Source organism: Megalopta genalis, chromosome 15 (assembly GCF_051020955.1).
Source record: "Megalopta genalis isolate 19385.01 chromosome 15, iyMegGena1_principal, whole genome shotgun sequence".
In the NCBI taxonomy this organism is placed as follows: Eukaryota; Metazoa; Arthropoda; class Insecta; order Hymenoptera; family Halictidae; genus Megalopta; species Megalopta genalis.
Window position 1 is genome coordinate 4,845,613 of NC_135027.1, and position 21,908 is coordinate 4,867,520.

The 21,908-nt window shown below is 38.3% G+C and overlaps 1 protein-coding gene across 1 annotated transcript in view; it reads right to left on the reverse strand.

Moving 5' to 3' along the window:
- The window catches only part of LOC117221093 (uncharacterized), a 27,277-nt gene continuing 5,369 nt past the window's right edge, over positions 1–21,908 (reverse strand). Inside the window, exons 2-3 of the mRNA XM_033471751.2 lie at positions 17,363–17,447; positions 1–16,074 (exon numbers count right to left, since the gene is read on the reverse strand). Of these exons, the coding sequence (XP_033327642.1) occupies positions 15,926–16,074; positions 17,363–17,447 (234 nt within the window). The 3' untranslated portion in view covers positions 1–15,925. The remainder of the gene's footprint in view (positions 16,075–17,362; positions 17,448–21,908) is intronic.

Consider the following 21,908-nt stretch of genomic DNA (forward strand, 5'->3'; position numbering starts at 1 on the left):
TAAATTTTACATAATGTTTATTATTTATAGTGTACTCAGAAATGTCGGGCCTCAACCAGTGGGCCTCCTCTTTTTTGACATATTTGATCAGTAAACATCACATTGTTAATTTTCTTCTAACCCACACAGTTTCTTTTATTTTGTTCTGTCTATTCAAAGTGACGCGCGAGCTGTTCGTACATTTAACAGTGAAACGTTGAAACTTTTTGATTTGCACGCTAAACATGCGTAGTTACGGGCTCGCCAATACATGCCAACGTTCGTTTAGCGTAGTTGTAATCGATGAAACAAAGATTGAAACGAGAAGGTTTCTTGTCGCTCGAAGTCTTTCCCCTTATTCGAATTGTCGCGCGAAACACGCGAGAAACGGGCGAAAATAAAACGACCACGAACAGCTTGCGCCCCGCAGAAAATAGATGATATCCAGCATTTTGTTGATTCTCTCCCATCGATTCAACATGCCAGCATATTTCTTCTAACAAAACATCGAATATAACAACTGCATAGAAAACAGAAGATGAAAAACGAAAAGGAAAACGGAAGATGAAGAAACAGAGAAGAAGAAACAGAGAAAGAAAAAGGAAAAAAGACAAAACAAAACGAAAGTGGAGAAGTGTATGTATTATTAGTCGCCAACTGTTCAGGATTACGAATTTCGTTTTTTTTTTTTGCGTGGTTCCGATGGCCAATAATTAATAATTATAATATTAATATATATTTATATATAATATGTGTATATATATGTATCCGAGCACGGATGTATCGTTAGAACGCAACTTAGTATATTAGTTAACTTCGCATTCGTATTACAAAAGTTGTTGTCGGAATTTGAACGTCGATTTGATCGACAATTAGAAAAAATGCATCGGTTTGTCGGTTATCGTTTTTTTTTCTTTTTATATATTCACCCTCTTGTGATCGCCATTCCTCCTCAACATTCTTTCCGTCTTTAATTCCATCATCGAGCCGATATTCGAGGAACTTCTAAACGTGGCGGGCTTCGAAACTTGAAGGAAAAAGGAATCAGGATGATGATCCGGGACCGGCAGGAGATTGGAGGAGGGTGGAGGAGCGGGACTAACTTTCCGTTTCTCATTTTATTCATATTATAGTAACCAACCACACCCACTTTACAGGCTTCTGCTCGACTATTCGTCCTCGTCGCGGACATTGAAAAATTAAGATACGCGTGTGTCGGCTTCAGAGAATGAAAATCGAAGGGAGCATCTCGGAACATCGATGCATGTCGCACCGATCGCTGTAGACATTAATTTACACGCGCGCAAACCCTCCCCCCCCACCCACCCTTTCCCTCCGTCCCACCGTTTCACTCTTCGATCCGACGAATTGAAAATCGACCGGCTCGGTCGTCGAAAGGTCAATTATCTCTTCGGAACAGCTCGGACTTTCTCTTCTTTATTACACATTTGACTATCGTCGATTCGCCAGGCATGGCGAGAATCGAGTCGAAAGAAGCAAATCCCTTGTCCGTGAATCTACCTCCGTGAACACAACGAGGATCGAACCTCGACCGATCGACCACCGATCAACGGTTGTACGCTAAGAAAATCAGCGCGGAAGCGACAGTGGCGCACGAGTACCTTTCCTGTTTCTTTCTTTTTTCCATTAAAGATATCGTCGTATTAGGAATCGAAGGGGACTGAATATTCGAAAAATCTCGGTAAAAATATGTGTAGCGTGACCCGGCGCCACTCGGCTTGCCGACGCTTCTGGCCCACCTTAATTAATTCTCTTAAATCTTCGAAATACTTCGTCCAGGCTTGGCGCTATTACGAAATAATCGTTTACAGTATCATATTATATATATAATATATATATAATACATATATTATATTCTACATTACATTACTATGTTCGAAAAATAATATTACAATATATAGTGTGTGTATACGTATGTGTGTGTGTGTTTGTTTGTTTGTTGTGTGTGAGCGAGTGTTTGTGTGCGTGTATGCGCATTGTACGAGCGTTGCGTGGATGCATGTATGTTGTGTGCGAGCGTGTAAATTGTGTATATTTGTGTGTCTGTGTGTTTATTGCGTGTATCGTGTGTGTGCGTGTGTGTGTGTGTACGCACGTGAGTGTCAAGAGTGTGTGATGTTGCGTGTATTATCATATTTTTTTTCCTTGTTATTCTTCTTATTCGTTCTTTCCTCGGCGATAGTGTACACTTCAGAACTATCGCAATTTTCATCATTCTTTCGTTTCCCCTATCTTACGCGCTGTAGTACCTAGAATGTACAATTAATTAGTTTATAATCGACGACTCGATGCTGCTGAGAGGACTGTCAACCTGCGTTCGTCTGTGTTCGTCCCTCTGAACGGTCGTATAAAATTATTATTAATATTATTATTATTATTATAATTATTATTATTAGTATTATTCTATCTGCAAGTCACGAATACAAATCTCTCGTTCGTTACAAAACTCGAGTTCCATATGAATTATTACGTATACCGAACGGGTAGACCAGTTGTCGGTCGGTCTCTGCTATCGATTTTCGTCACGGTCGAACAAGACGTCGAACAAGAACAACGGTGGACAACCGTTCTAGCCGTTCCTCGCCACGGAATGCCCTATAAAATTTATCATCGACTTATCGTGAAACGTGTTGCTACTCTCAGCAGTACGCGCGTCACATTACCAACTCCATTTGGTGTGTTCGTGTTGATGTAAAACGCTTCTCTTCCCCTTCTCTTCATTTTTTTTTTTAATTCGAATAACAACCATTTTCCTTTTAAATTTGTTTTACTAAATATATCACAAACTGCCGGTGGCTGATACAGCCTCCGCGTTCATAACGAAACTGTCCATTGTTCCTGTCGACGACACGTCCGAAATCTTTTCCCCGCGGGTTTGAACGAACTTCCTTTTGTGCCCGTCAGGACCTAGCCAGTTTCGGTATGAACGCACAGGCTACCACCAGAAAAGTATAACGTTAAGGGATACATGTTAATAGTTACATCACTGTCGGAAGACGCAACGTTCCGGAGGGTCTTCGGCGGTTTTTTTGTTAACTTTCCGCCGGGACCTTGCGGTCTCGTCTCCAACGTACGGTTAGTTTAAATTGTCGAACTATAGTAGAAATTTTTGTTTCTGTTTATTACGCTGCCACAGAACATTCTCTGCTCGTCTCGTGAAGTTGTAAATAGATTTTATATTTCGATGAGCTTACATGCTGTTTTGTATGTAAGTGTGTAGTTTGTTTCATATTGCTTACGTTGCTCGATAATCTTGCGGATTATGCCGAATCAGTCGCGAATGGAAAGATTTCATTAGTCGTCGTTCGTTTTCATTAAATTCATTAAATTCATTAAATCCATTAAATCCATTAAATTCAACTTTCGCTCGTAATTATTCATTTAGTTTTGTTTCGTTTGCTTTCGTTCCGGAATTTGTTCACTTTAGAAAACTTGTAGTCAAGGGGGGCAACCGTGTTATTATACCAGAAGGACATGACGGGGGCCGGTGTGGGATAGAGGAGATTAAGCCATTTAATCTTTCGGCTATACAACAACGTACAGTGACTACACCGAATTATTCTTCTCGAGGCTACATGCAAACGGTCACTAATACCGCGAAAAGGAACTACTATTCTAACATTTAGTGGGCGATATATGTATGCGTAACCCGAAGGAAAAGTCTTAGAATGCAAGTGCTCTCTCATGATGTGCAAGCTGGTTGCTATCGTTGCGTCGTTGCAGCGTTAAACACGTTTTCGTTCTCGACTGCTACCAGTTCCATCTAATTCCAAGATTGTAACTTCCAACGTATTTCATAAATTTGTAGGAGAAAGTACAGAAATATCAATAATATTACAATTTCATTCGAGTTACTTTATGCCTGCGTCGATCGAGTTCCGTTAAACTGTCGCAAATAATAGGTACTTCGAACCATTTTTCCATAAAATGTGATACAAGTAAAAAATTTTCAGGCTTACGTATTTGGTTAATTTTTATATGTACTATTTTTCTAGGTAATTTAATATATTAAGGATATCTGTAAGGATATCTAATTATTGAAAATTGAAGGTATATCCATCATAGAAAATTAAACAATTTTACAATGCAACGTAAAATCGAATTTCAATATTTCGTATGTACGTTTGAACAATGATTCAAACGTCGCTAGCCATACGAATTCTCACGAAATGAAGATAATCGCTCCTATTACACGTTATTATTTCCAAAAGTATCGTGAATTTCTCATCGTGATTGCGCACAGAAACTGTTGGAGAACACGTTTAACGCAACAAGGACGCTAGTGTCCACTAATAACGATCGGTAAAAGTGTCGTACTAACATCAGCGGTTTAAACTACCTTTAAGAGTATAGTTGAGAGACATATGTATACATGTATATATATATAATATATACGTATAGTAATAACACGTTATTCTTAGCAATAGCTCAGGCGTGCGCGTTCATATAGGATAAAGAACATTTAATCTAATATCAGTATGCATATATATGTGTTCGTTTGTATACGTGTACATGTATAAGGATCTACAACAAGCGTTTCACAAACCGCGTGGAAGCTTTCACTTTAAGCGAGGAAAGAACCACGAACACCGGACGATCGCGTAGCTTACTATGGAAACAATAGAGGGTTACTATTAGTTTTAAACGGTCGGTCTACTTTTATTATTCTACCTACGATTCTGATAATCAATGCGCGATCAACAATGTTTTCCTTGCCGAGGAAGCTGAGTTTCTCCCGCAAATCCTACGCGTGCTTCGCTACTGTGGAACAAGCCGAGGGGCTTTTGAAAATTTGTCGTGTTTATTGGTTGAACGAGGCTATTCAATCTCAACGAAGTTTCGGGAGTAGGAGAAACGGTTGGGCATCGTAGAGGGGGATCTGGAGAGGGGCGGTGGATTATTTCTCACTTCAGAATTTCGAAAATTCTCGAATACCTCTTCTATTGGCGAGCTCCTTTCTCGTCTATGACCAAGAACGGCTGATTTTTGTGTTTCCAAAGACGGGTGCGTGCGGGAGCTACGAAAATCGACCTGATCCAGATTACTTTTCCTTTCCTCTTATCGCTATCGGACGCAAATTCTATCGTGTTGAGATAGTTTCGCACTCGACCACAGCGCTGACCAAGATTAGCACCTTCCGTTCGATCTTCCGCGTTATCTTAAGTACACGTCCTCGATGTAAATACAGTACGTACGAAGCAATTAAACGATTTCGATAAAGCGTCTCACTCGCGGACAACACCGACTCAATAATGGACATGCTTCGGCTACTCCGAGCCGGCGGTGACATAACTCGATACAATCGTCTTCCAAACGAAAAAAATTGTAGGTCGCTATAATCTCGCGCTTGGCATGCTTAAGAGGGTGCTGTCCTCGCCGGCAATTGTTGATCGTGAACCGTGAATTTTCGTAGCTCCTGGTTAAGAGTCTGCTGATTGTATCGAAAATGTTCGCACTGAACAGGAAAGTGGAGTGTGTTTTACTCTGACGGTGTGTTTCGTCCTCGCAAGATAGCAATCCGAGTTCGATGAGTATACTCCTTCTATCGTTTCCCTTGTGATATATCGTATAAATGAAGTTTCACCATCGTTTATTAGTTACGTCTCGGCAATAATAGTTATATTAAACACTAAACGGTTAGTCAGCGCGAGATCAATCGTCCCTTCTTCCGTCGGTTTCTCTTAATGAGAGGTAAGAGGAATAAGCTGAAGGAGTTGAAAGATTCGAAAGAAGCGGATAATTAACGGAAAAACGGCGAAGCGATACCATTGGGTACCTATCTCGTGTCGCCGTAATTCGAACAATGTAATATCTATTCGGAAAGCATAAGAGACGATCTAAATCGTATTTGCTCGTTCATGAGGAGTAACTGCGGTGTTTACACGTGACTACTAACTACCAGAAGCTTACTAGAGATAGGATGGATTCACTAACATGCAAATTACTCGATCGGTAAAACTTTTTCTCTTTCCGTTTTTGTCTCTACCAGCTAAAGTCGTGTACACGCTACGATGTACTTGCTAATGTTAATAATCTAGATTCGAAAAATACTATTAGTTCTCGTTAGCTTAGTTTCAAAGAACGTTTAATTATTGAGAAATCTTTTAACATCGATAGCTATCAATATCGAATAAACGCGTTTCAACTTCTCGTGATCGTCTTTTTTTTTTCTCGTTTGTCTAAGAAAGAGTCGTCTCAAAAACTTATTCATTGGTTTCGTCTTCAGGTTTCATCAGTTTTTGCGTATTCTCATCTTTTTCTTTTTATGTTCACCTAGATAAATTGTTCATTGTGTGTACTTGTACTCGAAATCGAAGGGACTACATACATGCACACGGGGCATTTCTCGTTCGTTGGCGATCTTGTCCGGCCGTCGTTAGGTTGTCGGCCAACACCGTTCACGGTTTTTCGTGTGTCGCACTGTATCTTGTTCTCCAAGAAAAATCATCCGCCTATTCGTGTCTATAACAGAGTAATTTGAATAAAAAGGAACTCTCTTGAAGTTGGGGAGCAACTGCTCGAACGATATATCTATGTACACTTTTTTTCTTTTCCATTCTTTTCTCTTCTTTTCTCATCTATTCTCTTCTCGTTTTCTATTCTCGTCTTCCCTTCTTTTCTTTCTTTCTATACACTTATGATACATGTCTTATTTCTGTACGTGCGCGAACCTACGCCCGCACGTAAATTGCGTCACTATGTGTGTACTGCACATGCAACAAAAATCCTAGTTGTTTGTATTGTTACCGAACCGCGCTCGAGTTCTCGTCCTTCTCGTTGCTCTCATGTTCTGTGCACGATCCTTTATCCACCAACAAGGGAAACACCCCGCGCAACACGCGTGAGCACTATCGCTCTGCAGAGGAACTCGGTCGCTTTCATTGTCAGCCTTTCTTTTCCGTTTTCTTCGATTTCATCTTCTTTTTTTTGTCTTTTTCTTCCCAGTTTCTTGTTTTCTATCGTCAGCGACTGGTTTGTGTCGAGTGGACTTCAAGCCGGATTCCTGAGTCTTCTCTGACTGAGATTCGAGGCCGCTTGATCCTCGTTTATGCGACGGAATTAGAATACTGACCACTTGGAACCATAGAAGGAATGAAAAGGTGTCAAGCAGCCAAAATTCGTGAACGCGATTCTAACGTATATTTGTAACCAAGGAGACTTGTCCGTTGTTTAGTTAATTATCTTCGCACACGGTCCACTTACGAGTTACTGTAGAATAAAAGTCAAAAATATATTATATGTATATCCACATATATATTCGTTCTGTTGTACCTACTAATATGTGTATATAACATATTATATGTATAATATAATAATACATATGTATATAGTATATTATATAGTACGCATATACGTATATATATACATACATATTATATATACATTACGTATTTATGTATATAGATGTATCTAGTGTACTTCAGAAGCGTATACGTCCGGGCTCTTTCACGATGCTATTTAGACCACTTTTTTTTTTGTTGAACCTGACTATAATTTCGCTGCGGATGCTTATGCAAACGTAATACATAATAGTACGCGAAATTTAATAAAGAACTGTAATATAAACGGGATGTCCGGAAACGACGAAGAACGTTCGTATTACGTTCAGTTAATGAAATGGTACGAAACGTTAACACGAAATTCTGATTTTTGCCAGGCAAATCAATGAAATTCTGGATTCGCGCAAACATCCGCAGCGTACCGGTGTTACACATACTGTTCTAGAACTAAAGTTCTACAATTCTTACACTTCTTGAAGAAAATCATCGTTGATCCTGCATCACATGCTTTCGTTCTTTTTCATCGGACAAGCTTGTCCCTGGTGTGGACGGTCTGTTAATGTATTTACTTCAGTTTGTATCGGTACAGTTTCTATCCGTTCTCTTTCTCTCCTTTCTCTTTCTCTCTCTCTCTCTCTCTCTCTCTCTCTTAGCCACTTTCGCTTTCGGTCGGCCGACTATCTAGCTCTCAGATGCGGATCACTGATAACCGTTCTCGCGTTCTACCGCGAACCATGGACGGGTTATCTAAACAATTCTGGTCGACGTTTAATGACCACAATTTCGGATGCGCTCCGTAGAGTCGACAGTACACGATCCAAATGAAAATGTACCAAAATATCCGAACACTCGATCCCGCTTTCGTTTAAGTAGCCAATAGCGAGCTTCACAATCCGCAGTAACCGGTGCTCTGCAGAGCGAATACGTGCTTGTTGAAATTTTTCATTCGACCTCCTGCTCTGTCCACCGACATTTTCCACTTTTTTTTTCTGTCTCTGTTTTGTAATAGCGTTCAACGGGACTGGCTGTTCACTCGAACCTTTTCGTCTATTGCTCCGTTTTCTCTCGGTAGAGTCAAAAATGCGTTGCGCACAAAAAGCTAGATAGGTACACGCGGATATATATTTCGCGGCCAAAGAAATGGCGGTTTGCACGAGAAACGGGGTCGCGGAACGAGGCTTTTCTATTCCTTTTCTCCTCGATCTACCGTTGCGTCGCTGGTTCTTCATTTCGACAAGAAAAAGTACCGACGTCGTGACAATTTCTGATGAAAAAAAATTGAAGCTAACCCGAGTGCAATTATTTCGAGGTCAGAGAAGGCAATTTTGATGTTTATCGATAGATAAACAAGTGATTTTCGGACAGAATCGATCATTCGATATCTTAACTTTAACAATAAAATGTTTGTAAAATGGGGTCCATGATCAAAACTGCGAAGATAATATTATTCGGAAGCGTCCACACACACACGCACGCACACGCACGCACACACACACGCACACACACACATACAATTTCTTGGTCGTAAATTATTCGTAAATAGATTCGACATCGTGAGGAGAGATTGGAATCACGTAAAAACCAAATTCATTCGTGAATAGGGCCAGACCTCGTTTACTCGGAATCCCCGTTTCCCCTGCCTATCGGTGCTATTCAGTGGCCTAGCAAAGCAGCACTCTTTGTTCTCGTCAAAGCAACAGCATATACATATAAATTGTCCTATGAACCCGCCGTCGCCGAACAGTTACTCGATTCCCCATTTATTAACCAGGAATTATCGATTCATTATTAATGGCGACATGGCGTTCAAGCGAGTGAACTCTTTGCTTGTTTTTACGAATAATTGATTTTTGCTTTCAACCGCTTTGTAATTGCTTGCTGCAGCAGCTAAAACCCTTGACTCAAGTTGGATCGTTTTTGTTATGTTACCTTTCGTTTCTTCTTTTTATTAGATATTATTATAGTTTATAGTTCATATTTTCTTAGCCCTATCTACGTACGTTATATCCTACATATATACAGATTTTTGAGATTTTCCACTCGGAGAACGGGTTTTTAGTTGGCTCCGCTGACGATAGCGGAGCACCGCCCGTTCCGCACTTCATCTATCGTCGTTCTCCCCTTCTCTTTCGTACTGGCATAGTTATGAATTATTTAGTTATAATACTTGGTGTATTATTTGCGAGAACGTTTGGTATTGAAGGGAAAGACGGGTTTACTACTATTCGATCTCGTTCATTCGAAATTCTACGCGTGATCCGTTTCGCTTCGTACAGAAATCAAAAATGGCTTCTAATGTCGCTTGTCCATCTAATCGTAAGGGTGGCCCTCGTGGGGCCACCCGTGTCTACGTATTACAAAGAACGGACGATACCGAAAACCTGCGAGTTTCTCTAATCTCAACGATAAAGACAGTCGTTCAATTGAGAGTAAACCGTTAAAGAGGTATTCTCGGGGCTGTAGTGATTGGTAAAGTTTTACTCTCACGGACAAGTATTAAGCAACACACGTTCACGCGGATACGTAACACAAGTCGTCTCGAGCCGAGGGAACGTTCGTTCGCTCGATCGTTGAATTTTCTGGTTGTCTCGAAACAACGGAAAAACATTGCTTGATGATTGGCAGCGATTGGGACGAATTCGAATATATCACACTCACGATCACCTAGTTTAACGAAAGAGTCGAACAGCACACCGTTGTGATTCGATTTCGCGCGGAAAGAAAAACATCATCTGAAAGATATTCGAACACGATAAAAATCGCAATTAAAAACGTTCTCGTCATTTCATTCTCGGCGCTACTTAAATGGACATTCGTTAATTATTGTACTTATAGTTTTATACAGATAGGTATATCGTACGATGCTTCTCGTTTCTTCTTTATATAATTCTATTTATGAACATAGTGGCAGAGACGGGCAAAATTTCAGGCAAGTATCTCGAATAATCGTAAACGATAAAATGGTTGCTTTTGTTCTCCCGTTTGTCGGAATAATCGGCGGAAAGATAATGCGAAAGATAACGTGCTCGATCGAATAAAATGAACAGCCGTTGGATACATTGTTTTTCCTCTTCGTTGTACATTATTCGAAGAAAATTTTTCCCATCTCCGCGTGCTAGATGCAGTCACGAGGAACTCGTCCGTATTTTCTTGTTCTGTCTACTTTTTCGCTTCTTTTCCATTTTCTTGTTGTCATTTATTATACTACCAAATCTTTTGTTATGTTTGTTCTCACACGAAACGACAGTGATGAAAGAACGCCTCCAGAAATGTCGGTGGTATTCCTGCTGAATCGGAAAATTATTCGCGCGAATGACATTTTCTATCACCTGGTACATGTTCTTCAAGTCGTCTACGATGCACGGGGGACGCGAACGAATTTGTTAATCCCTAAGCAGCTGTCCATCGTTTCACGTAACTGTGATGTGTCGACCGGTACTCAACCAGCGATATTTCAAGAGGCAGCCTTTCATCTTCGAAGATATATCCGTCGAAAAGAAAGGAATAGCTACATGTTCGTGACTAGATTCTCGAATGTCGAAACAGTGAAATTTCACGGCGAAGAAAGCGCGGTAAAATATATACTTTTTATGTTTATATATATCTCACTGGTAAAAAACGTTCTCCGTATCACGTTTGCGGAACCACGAGTAATTTCTGGATTCTCTACGATGACCTAAAATTCTTCGAAACTTTCTTAATCTCTTCGTACAGACTAAGCTATGTACACAAATAATTTACAGCATCGAATTTCTCATGATCTTTCCCCTCTAATACCAAAATCAAAAGAAAAAGAACGAAACTGAACGAACGTTACAACAAATCAACATTTCAAGTTGCTAACCTTTTCGTGTTTTATTTTGTATGCATCGTCGATATAAGTATGTTCTTTGATTCTTAAATGCTGTACAGGAACATTTACTTGTGTAATCGTTTAATCGCTCGTTTATTATTATTTATTTTTTCCATTTTCTCTTTATTCAATTATTTCGTATCAATAAACCTATAGTTAGTTTGTCGTTAAAGTACTTCGTTTATACCTACATATTTCGTTTAAATAATTGAAGATACCATTGGGTTTTAAATCGATGAAAATAATGATTCTTAAATTCCAAAAGTGTTTTCTGTATGTGTGTCGCGTGATGCCCGTTAATCAATCAATCAATCAATCAACCAATCAATCAATCAATCAATCAATCAATCAATCAATCAATCAATCAATTAATCAAAAGGAATATTCTGATCGTTTGTGGCCTGTACAAGTAGTGAAAGAGCGCGCAAAGGACCCGGCCTACCACATCACTACCACAATAACGCGTTTCCTCGTTGCAATGTTCAACGAATGAGAAGACTCGCTCTTACAGACTTGGTCGGGGAAATGATTCAAAGATTTTCCTGGACGGTCGTATTCTCTTATTATTTTTCTTTTTATTTTCTAGATTTATTCGGGCTTCAGGAGAACGTTGCGAATCAAAATAATCTCACAGCATATCCAGCATAATGAAAAGATATACACGTTCTACCGAATGAAATACTTTTATCTAATACTATAAGATGTATATAATACTTCCAACGTCTCTCTACTACGGTTACAATAATTTAATATCACGAAAATGATTGATATTTTAGAAAAGTAGCTTTTGTATCATTTGAATGAAAAATGACCGCGCACGTTTAAACAAATCGAAAGAATTCGAGATTCGGAAATACGACGTGATATACAGAGATAAGTTATACTATACGCAATCGGGAATCATTTCAAATGTGTGTAGTAACCAGATCTGCTTTTACTCCCCTTTACGTTGCCAATAAAACTCCTTAAGTATCCCCAAAAATACATATATGGTATATCACGTTAAAATTGTGTTTATGCTTCGATTGCATGGATTACTTTCATTTCTCAATTACACTAAAGAAAACGAGTAAATAATGCAAGTACATATATAGAGTATGAAACAAAGTTATCGAGGGTTCGAGATTATATAAAATTGTAAGAACGTCGAAAGACACGGTCAATGATGGGTCCTTCGCGCGACAAATCGGGAAGAAAACACAGTGCAACGTCCGAGAACGCAGCAGCAGAAGATTTCGAAACTAAGCGGTCGGGTCTCTTTTCGGAGTTATTCACGTAAATAGTAGCGAATATAAAATCATTTCCACACGAATATGCATTCGTGTCATTTGTTAAACGTTTTCTGAATGATGTTTTTGTCTAATTTGCCCCACCCCCCACCCCTCACTACCATTCTTATCTTTCTGTGCTTGTCATGTTCATTCTTAATTTATTTCTCTCGTACAATAACCTCGCATCCTCTCAAAAAATTCTATTACTTTAATTAAATATAATTTCTCTCTCTCTCTCTCTCTCTCTCTCTCTCTCTCTTATATAAGTGTACATATACGTATATATGTATGGATACATATATACATATATATACATATATAAATAGTATATATATATTTATATATTTGTCATATACATTTGTCGTGTTAGTAATTAAATAGCGTTTACTCGCCTAAAGTGTGTAGATTTTCGGCGTTTCCTCTCCGCGAATGGAGAAAACAAAAAATAAATCGTTCGAAAATCAAAGAGCCGCCGGAAACCTTGATGTAAGGCTTTGTTCCTCCCACGGAAGAACATATTTATTTATTCATTTATTTATTCATTTATTTATTTATTTATTTAATTATATATTTATACTTATATTTATATGTATGTATCATTTCGTCCTCTGATCACCGGTCGTTACCTCTTTCTTTTTCTGTTCTATTATTTCTTGTTGTTTTGTTCTTTTTTTTTCTCTCTCTCTCTCTCGATCAAATACCAATCGTTTGTATCGATCGATCAGTGTCTCGCAGCGTATGTACGTACGTTCATTTATCAGCCCAAACGTATATGCATACGCAATAATATATTGATATAGAAACAAAATATAAGTGGAATTTGTTTAATATATACGTGTATAAAAACTTCATTAGACGTTAAGTTATCTTTATCGCCCGGACCCCCTTTCACTCGTCTAGGTCAGAAACGTCCTCGATCATTTCACCGTTCTCTTAACATCTGCATGAAAATAACGGTTCTGCGGTTCACGATATCCGAACCTCGTAATTATAGGAAATAAACAATATGCTTCGGCCGAGTGTGTGCTTTTGCCCAACGTAGATTCACGCGAACCTTCTGTTCACGTGTTTCCACTTTGATTAGCCTTCGAAACTTTCTTAAAGGTTTACGTAATGTTATACAGAATGAATCGATGCATATTAGTGATGTAACGAAAATGCATTGCTTTCCCTATAACAAGTTATTAGTCCGTCGTGCTATTTTCTTAAATTAAGCAATGGCTGGTCCAGACAGAAATCGTTAATTCGATACCATTTAATCCTCTATGGTTCCTTAATATCATCGAAGAAGTACTTAAATACAATAATTACACGAATGCAGATGTAACCTATTCAAATAAATCTCGCAAAAATCTAATTCCTCTCCGAAGTTTGCCATTTCATCTGAAATGACTCCTTCTCAAACAGAATTCAATCAACCGATATTTCTTGCCACTATATTTCACCGAATCTGTGCAAACTAGTCGATATCAGAACAATTGTTCGTAGTACTTAAATCTTCAGCTGTGTTGTTTTTTTGCAAGATACACTGCAATTATAAATATAATCTCTAGAGAAAGTAAAATTAAAATACACAAGTTTCAATCCGTGCCTAGATTCTATTGTCAATAAGGATATCAAGTTCGATAATGATTCGATATTATAAAACACGTTTGTTATCGACACAATACCAAGCAAATAAAAGAATATTCAAAGTATCGTATCGTTCTATAAAATATTTTAACATTATTAAAACAGTTCGTTAAAAAAAAAAGAAAAAGACATTTACCAAACCAACCTTGCTTCCTACTAACAACTTCTGCTAATTATATATAGTTCGTATCTATAACTGACACTCCCTTTCTTTCGGTTCGAATCATGGAAGAATAGAAACAATAGTATCTACCCGATACTACCTGATAGTCCTAGCCCAGAGCTGATGGAAGTGTTAAAAGAAATCAGTCAGCGGAACAAAGTTTACGTTGTAAAGTTAAATAAAGATCATGATGAATCACACATGGAGATTAAATACATACTAATAGAAATTAGGACAACTTAATCCTACGATTAATCAAGTATCATCTCGAAGTAATATCATGTTTTCAACTCAGTATGGTCTAAGTTCTAAAACTTTTTCGAATCCAGAAGTATGTATGTACATAGCTAGGGATTATACTTGGTTATCACGTCGTAACTGCGATCCGCTGATTTCTGATCATTAGAGTACACGGTCATAGACTATCGACCAGAACCGAGCGCGCAGCTGGACGTCATTTTGTGCAATAGTATTCAGGACGATAAATAGTACGCTCAGAAGTATACCGTAGCGTTACCGAGGCCATCTGCAGAAGTGTTAACGCAGTTTAAAGAGCGTCGTCGGTCACGTTATTTGCTCGTACCCGAAAGAAAGATACCAGGGAAGAGAACAACAGTGTCGGGCGCAGAAACTGAACAACACTCCGCCAGATTTTCCGACTCGCAACGTCGCTTTCTGTCTCCTTCTTTCAAGATCGGCCGCGGCATGAACAACGGAAATAAGAAGGCAGGATCAAGGAAGACCTCGTCTAACGACGCTCGATTGTTGTGTATCGAGCAACCTGCGGGACGGTTCTAAGATAATCTCCACTATCCTTCTCGCCAAAGACAAGCGACTAGTCAGTGAAGATTCGTTAACCTAGTCTAGGAAACTAAACGGAACATAGTGCCAGTATCAACGCACGAAACTATCATCGATGGCCGTCTATCCAGCGAGCGACAAGACGTTCAGGGACAATCAACTTTCTCTCGTCACCACGACGCGGCTCCGTCGATCTATAGAGATTGTTATACAGCCCTTCAACGATCTAGAGATCTCTTCTTGTTAGGGCCGCGTCGTTATCACGAGGCTTCGAAGTCGGGGAAATCGACCTCAGCCAGCCGATTGTCGTAGGAGTCTCGTCGAGATCGTTCAGGCCCGATTGAAAGAAGGAAAAGAAAGTAGAATCTGTACGGTTTCGTTCTCTTCCCCTTTTCTTCGGTCATTGTTCGTTTCTTGGTGTGTCTATCTTCCCCTCCCCATTTAATGGTAACGCATGCGTCGAACGAGATTCGCAGAGCAGGATGAAATAAAATCGAGTCGGTTCTTCCGATGTGGACGACGATGTAAACGACGAGGACGAAACAGTTGGAACTTGCGTTGCCGCTGCTCTATCCTTTTCCCCTTTTCCTCGATCTTCGACGATCAAGCCGATCCAACGAATCGCTTGTTCAAGAAGCTCGTGCTGCCGTACGTTTCTAATATTTTCTCCTTGCCCTCTCCGTTCCTTTCTCCCCCATCCGTTCCTATCATTTCCCCTTTCCAGCCAAATCTCCCCCTCCATCAACCTCTCTCGTCCCCTTCAACCCCTTTCTCGGCACTCGCAGCTTTCTTTCTTTCTTCCTTTCCCTTCGCTTCCGAACCTATCGCATTCATTTATCGCACTGTTTCGCTAGTGCTTTCCCTCTCCAGTTTCTCTATCTGTCTGATCGCCTCGTCGTGTTATCCGCTAAACGAGAAGGAGTAACTAGGGCGTCCCAGGTGATGTAATCGCCATCAGGGGCGCTGGCGGCAACGCGACCGGTATGTGATAATATTTACACTGGGGTCGCATGCACGCGCCCTTCACTGCGTCCCTGCACACAGTTACGCGATTCTCGATCACCTCCACGTTTCCTGTAACATTAGGAGAAGAGATTGTTTAGCGACTGGATAAAACGATGGGGGTCAACACGAGCTTTCTGTGCTTGGCTTATTTGGACAATTTTCGACGAACCTTGTGCGTGATTTTTCTCGGAATTCCATTCTCAATGAAAATTCGAACATAACGTTTGTTTTTTTTAAATGTCCAAGACAACTTGTGCTGCACTCTGTTATTTGGCACACTTTTATATCCGAAAAAGTTCTGCTTACGAAGCAGAAATTATTACACTTCATTTCGGTGCTGGTACACGGCTCAAAAAAGTTTTATTCAAAATTTAACCCTTTGCATTCGAAACTGTTCAATTTCCACAACGCAGACATTTCTTTTGACCTTAACATTTTTTAATCTATGCCATCGTTTTCATCTCGTATAGCATATCGGGAAGTACAAACTGTAATTATGGAATGGTTAACGAACAATGCAACTTAAGATCGCTTCTTTATTTCGTTAGGACGAAAAAATATTGAAAAGTAGCCGCGATGTTTTAGTTGTACGATGTAACAAAGTATGTGTTCGCAAAATTTTCTTCCAAAAATCTCAAGTCATGTCTGCTTTACGAAAAGTAAACGGTCTTGTTACCGTTACAATCTTATGTTCTAAACTCAATCGAGATATAAAAGTGTGCACTACAACTATAGCAACCTGTACAATAGCAACAATTTTTGTGGAATTTATAAAATATTCATTGATTGGTAATAAGTTTTCTGCTTTATAGCAGAAAATATATAAAGTATATTATTGTACTCTTTAGAAATCTGTAACGTTTGGCGAATGACGAAAGAAAATAAATTTAGCATCAAGTGACAGTTAATAAATACTATAACTTTTTTTTTTAAGTTAACGTGACTCGGAAGCAGTGATTACAAATTAATTTTGTAACAAGCGGAGAATATTAATTATCTTTTCTATGGAAACGTGTATAAACATTAACATCATTTTGGATCATTGAATGTTTGAAAAATATTGCAATGAAATTTCATGGAAAGTGTTTTCGTCAAGTGGATACAGAACAGGCAATAACCATTAACATTCTTACAAACAGCTTCCCTCGATCAACTTTCGGAAAGTCCACTGAAATAAAGAAACAATTACATCGTCGTGCGTCAGAAATCTAAAAAAAAAAAGTGAGAAAATACAGGAGAAGAAACTGCGAAGCGAGTTTAATATTTGATTAGTGTTCTGCTGTGTAAGAGTTCCGAGGAGTGTGAGATCCTCAGGGGGCGCAAACAACCCCGATCAACTCGAACGAATGAAACTTACCGTCACTGAGATGGATAAACTTGCAGGCGGGACGGTTGCACACTTGTCGATTAAAATCTTGGCACACCGGGAGGGTGTCCAGTAACTGAAAGAAAATGTGCCAGGTACTTTTATAACAGGTACTTGCCAAGTGCTCGCGAACAGTAGTTACAACAAAAAGGGGACAACTCTTACAGTATCTCACCTCAAGCACACGGAACACAGAACCACCAGCATCCATTCATTCTCTCACCACTTTCAAAAGGAGACAAATGAATTTTGTCTCTCGAACATCATCGAGCACATTCAGACAGTTCAGTGTTAGAGCATATGCACGGTACATTACATGCTCTAAAAAATCGGATCGTAATACGAATATTTATTAATTACTACTGGTGCGCGAATAATCGACAGATTGTTCACTGAGAGAGAAAACATCTGTGTAACTGGCATATTATTATTCGTGCGAAGACAAGAGCGAATTGATTTTGATGCGTCGATTATTCGGGCAGATCGAATTAAGAGGAAAATTTGCAGTAGAACTTTTTCATTTTCAAACAGGGCAATCGCCTAACTTCATTATTCGTAATATTATTCGTCGATTGTAAGATTGTTTGGTTCGGTTCAATCGACGCAAGCTACAAAGCTCGTTTTCATTGATTTGATATTTTTTTTTTCTTACGATACGACACCACGGTTGTCGGACTCAAAAGAATTGACTTTCCAAAATGGGCGAGAGCAAAGGATTCTGTTTCATTTATTGACGATTCACGCGTGATCATATGTCTTCCAAATTACTATTTTCTTTTTTTTTTCTTTTTTTTTCGTAAGTTATCATTCCCGACACTTTCTGTGCAAGGAGCGTGCCTGTAAACAAGGATCTGATTCGCAAATTTTGTCGAAGCAACTAAGATATTCAGCATAGTGATTGTCTTATTGATATCGATTTCTAGAAAGAAGATGAGAGACGTGGAGCATCGTTAATAACTGGAATTTGGTATAATTTGCGAATCAAGTGATGGAATAAAGCCCTCTTCTCAGCGGGCCATTCAGCACAATGACTAGACTGAAATTTTAGTGTTAACAAAAATCGTGGAAAGCAACGTGTCGCGGCTCGTTCGAAACGTTCCGCTGTTGGCTGGAAAATACGGTTCTGCTAAACAGTGACTTAAAATGTAAGACTTGACCAGTAAGAATGAGAAACAATAATCGTATCACTCGTGTGCACGTGTAGATATAATATGATCGCAAAGAGAACGTTGCATACTGATAAATCTTTCACTTTGCCTGGAAAAATCGGGAACGAGTATCCGATTCTTCGTGAACTAATTAATTACTACGAAAAATATGTACTTCGGCCGTATTCAAACGACAAGTTCAAAAAGAAATGTACAAGATTTCTAGTATCTATTACAAATACGTATGTATTCACAGGGAAGACACGAGAAACGAAACACTGGTACGTTTTTCACAAATTTAAAAAAAGAGATAAATATGTAGAACAAATTCGCCGCATCGATTAAGCGTGATACATTTTCAAATCTGTTTTAAAGTTATAAGTGGACTGCGAATTTTATGCATTCATGTGGAAAATGAAGAAAAAAAGGCTAATGTTGATATGTTTTAAAATTATTTAAGAGAGAAGCAATATTGCACCAGGCACCTACGTCTCGCTATTAATGCAGATAATTTTTAGTTTTGCATAAAGATCCGCAATTTAGTTATAAGATTGATGTCGATCGAGTACGAACATTACAAAGTGGAATATTTCACAAAAACTTGCTAATACGAAAGGGTACGTGATTATTCTACACGCAATGATAAATGGAAAATGTAAAACAGAATTTGTTCGCGTAATATTGAATTTTCAACGCAATTAAATTTGAACGTTTTTCTGATACACGTACTACTAAAGAATAGAAATTTATTAACAGATCTGATCTCGAGTTACTGTGTATCAGAAAACCTTCGAAGTTAATGCTCGCGAAACAGAAACATTGTATGAACAAATTTTTCATCTGAGATGTTCTATTTTTCCATGTAAAAGACATTCTACTTTCACCTTGTACAATTTGCATATTGATCTCTATGAAACTATGAAAACACGATCTCTTCTAAACTACTTCAAGTTGACACAGTGCAAATTACAACAATAGAATCGTAGATTATATAAATGTAATTTTACTAAATTTAACAAGCGAACATGTTATCTAATGGCAAACGTTTCGTGTAATACAAGAAAATAAAAAGCCATTTTTCCCCCAGCTACTCATTTTTGTAATGCTCGTGTTCCGCCGATATCACTTTGAACGAGTTAAAAAAAAGTGAGGAGTTGACAAATTGATCTAAAAATTTGGTTATAATTAATATTTGCGACTGCGGGAATATATAATTAAAATTTCGTTCGAATTATGTTCTACAGATTTGTCATCGATTTGAAATTCCATGAACGTACTACAGTGTTCTGTTTCTCATGGCTTACGCAGTATATAAAATAAAAATAAAAAAAGGTAGGCAAAAATTGTGTACAATACTCCAGTCTAGCTACACTATCGTCCCGTTCCTCAGATTAGTCCCGAGCGAAAGATGTATGCATATTATATGTACACACACACACACAGAGACACACGCGCAGACAGCCAGAAACACACACGTACACTCGTATATAGGAAACTCGAATTCGTACGTTCTGAGAATATAATAGACAAATGCAGCAAATAGATGAAACATTGAAATCATCAAAGAGAGACAGAGATATGTATATATAGAGAGAGAGAGCGACAGAAAGAAAGAGAAAGAAAGAGAAAGAAAGAGAAAGAGAGAAACAGAGAGAGAGAGAGAGAGAGAGAGAGAGAGAGAGAGAGAGAGCGAGTTAGTGAAAGAGAAACAGAAAGATAGAAAGAGAGAGAAAAAGAAACTCTGTCTCGGTGGTTAGCGGAAAAAAATTGTTAGGTTAAAAAAGCATTAACAATCTACAAAAAGAGAACCGTTAAACTAGAAAATAACAAAAATTAATGAACTCTTACAGTGTACGTACGATGAAACAATTTGCGAAACCGTATCGCGCAGAAGTATAATACCATAGCCTCACCATAAAAGCGTGCAAAATATATGGGTGTATTAAAAACAAATGAAGAAAGAGACAGATAGAAGTCACTGAAATTAAATCATTTTCTTTCTTTGTCAAGCAGTCACCGGTTCTACCACGTTATGGCGACAATGTATTAGAAACACAGCAACAGATCAATAACTTAATTACGAACAACCGTGGTAACGAGAAAAAGAGGGAAAGAATAAAATGACCAATGATGTATATATATATATAATATGTATATTATATATATGCATATACGTATATAATAATATATAATATATAGACCGTAATAAGAATAAGAATAATGATCATAATAATAACAAATAATTCTTGCAACTGCGTAAAGAGATAATTTGCTACAAACACAGAGTCTGGTCATGCAAATAATGGCCCGGGAGAAGGGGGTGGTTTCTGCTTGGGTGGTGATCATACGCGTTTTAATTATCGAAGATGGTGGCACGTATCAAATCACATAATAAGTAATTTTGTCTTCGCAAGATATTGGAAATTCGAAAGATATTGGATCCAAGATATTGGATATTCGAAAATACTCGTTAATTACGTCTCTATCAATGTATCATAGAAATGTTATAGTATCGTATGTGATCGGCTGTTATAATAATTTTTTGATACGGTATTATTACGTATCTGTCAGTTAGCGTCAAAACATTTTGCAGTAATTCCTACAGACAACGATTGCTAAGTGTGAAATCTAGAAAATAGCGTATCTCACTTTTAATTCGTAAATATATAAATAAGCCAGAAAGTATTAACTACGGGCTTACTCAACCGTTTTGAAAGTCACTTTAACATGGTTTTAATATAATCTCTTCAAATTACAGTTTCTTTTCCAACGATTAATATAACCGACTAATATAGATGCTATTTCACCAGAACAACTCATACTTCAACTTGTACAATAACTTCAATGAATAAATAACAGTACAGTTCAGTAAATCCTTCATATTTTACCGAACAATACCAAATTGTAATAATTATTTCAACGTCTACGTTAAAGGAAAATTTAACCTTGACATATTGGCACGAGCATAATACTCAACGTCTCGTAATAAAACTCAAATTATTATTATACGAGATTGGAATGTCTAGCAGGGAATCTATTTTGTTGACGTGATGAAATAAAAATGATCCTTTCTCAGTTTAGGCTCGGTTTATGTAATGTAAAACACCGAACAGGACTCCAGTTGGTCTCTGTATCTGTTCAACTTCCTGTTACTTCGTCAAATTTCAAATGAAGTTGTCGGTGAAGTTCGTAACGCGCGTATAAGTATAAAGACGATATTACTTATAGAGTGGTTTGATGAATTAGCGGCGAGCATATTAAAAATAAAATGAAAGAAATTCCTCCGTTTGACGTGATGATCGACCATGAATCATAATTGTTGATTCGATTACACAAGGGGTTGGAGCTGCTCTCTTCATCACCCAAGCATTCGTGTGCTGCCAAAAGCC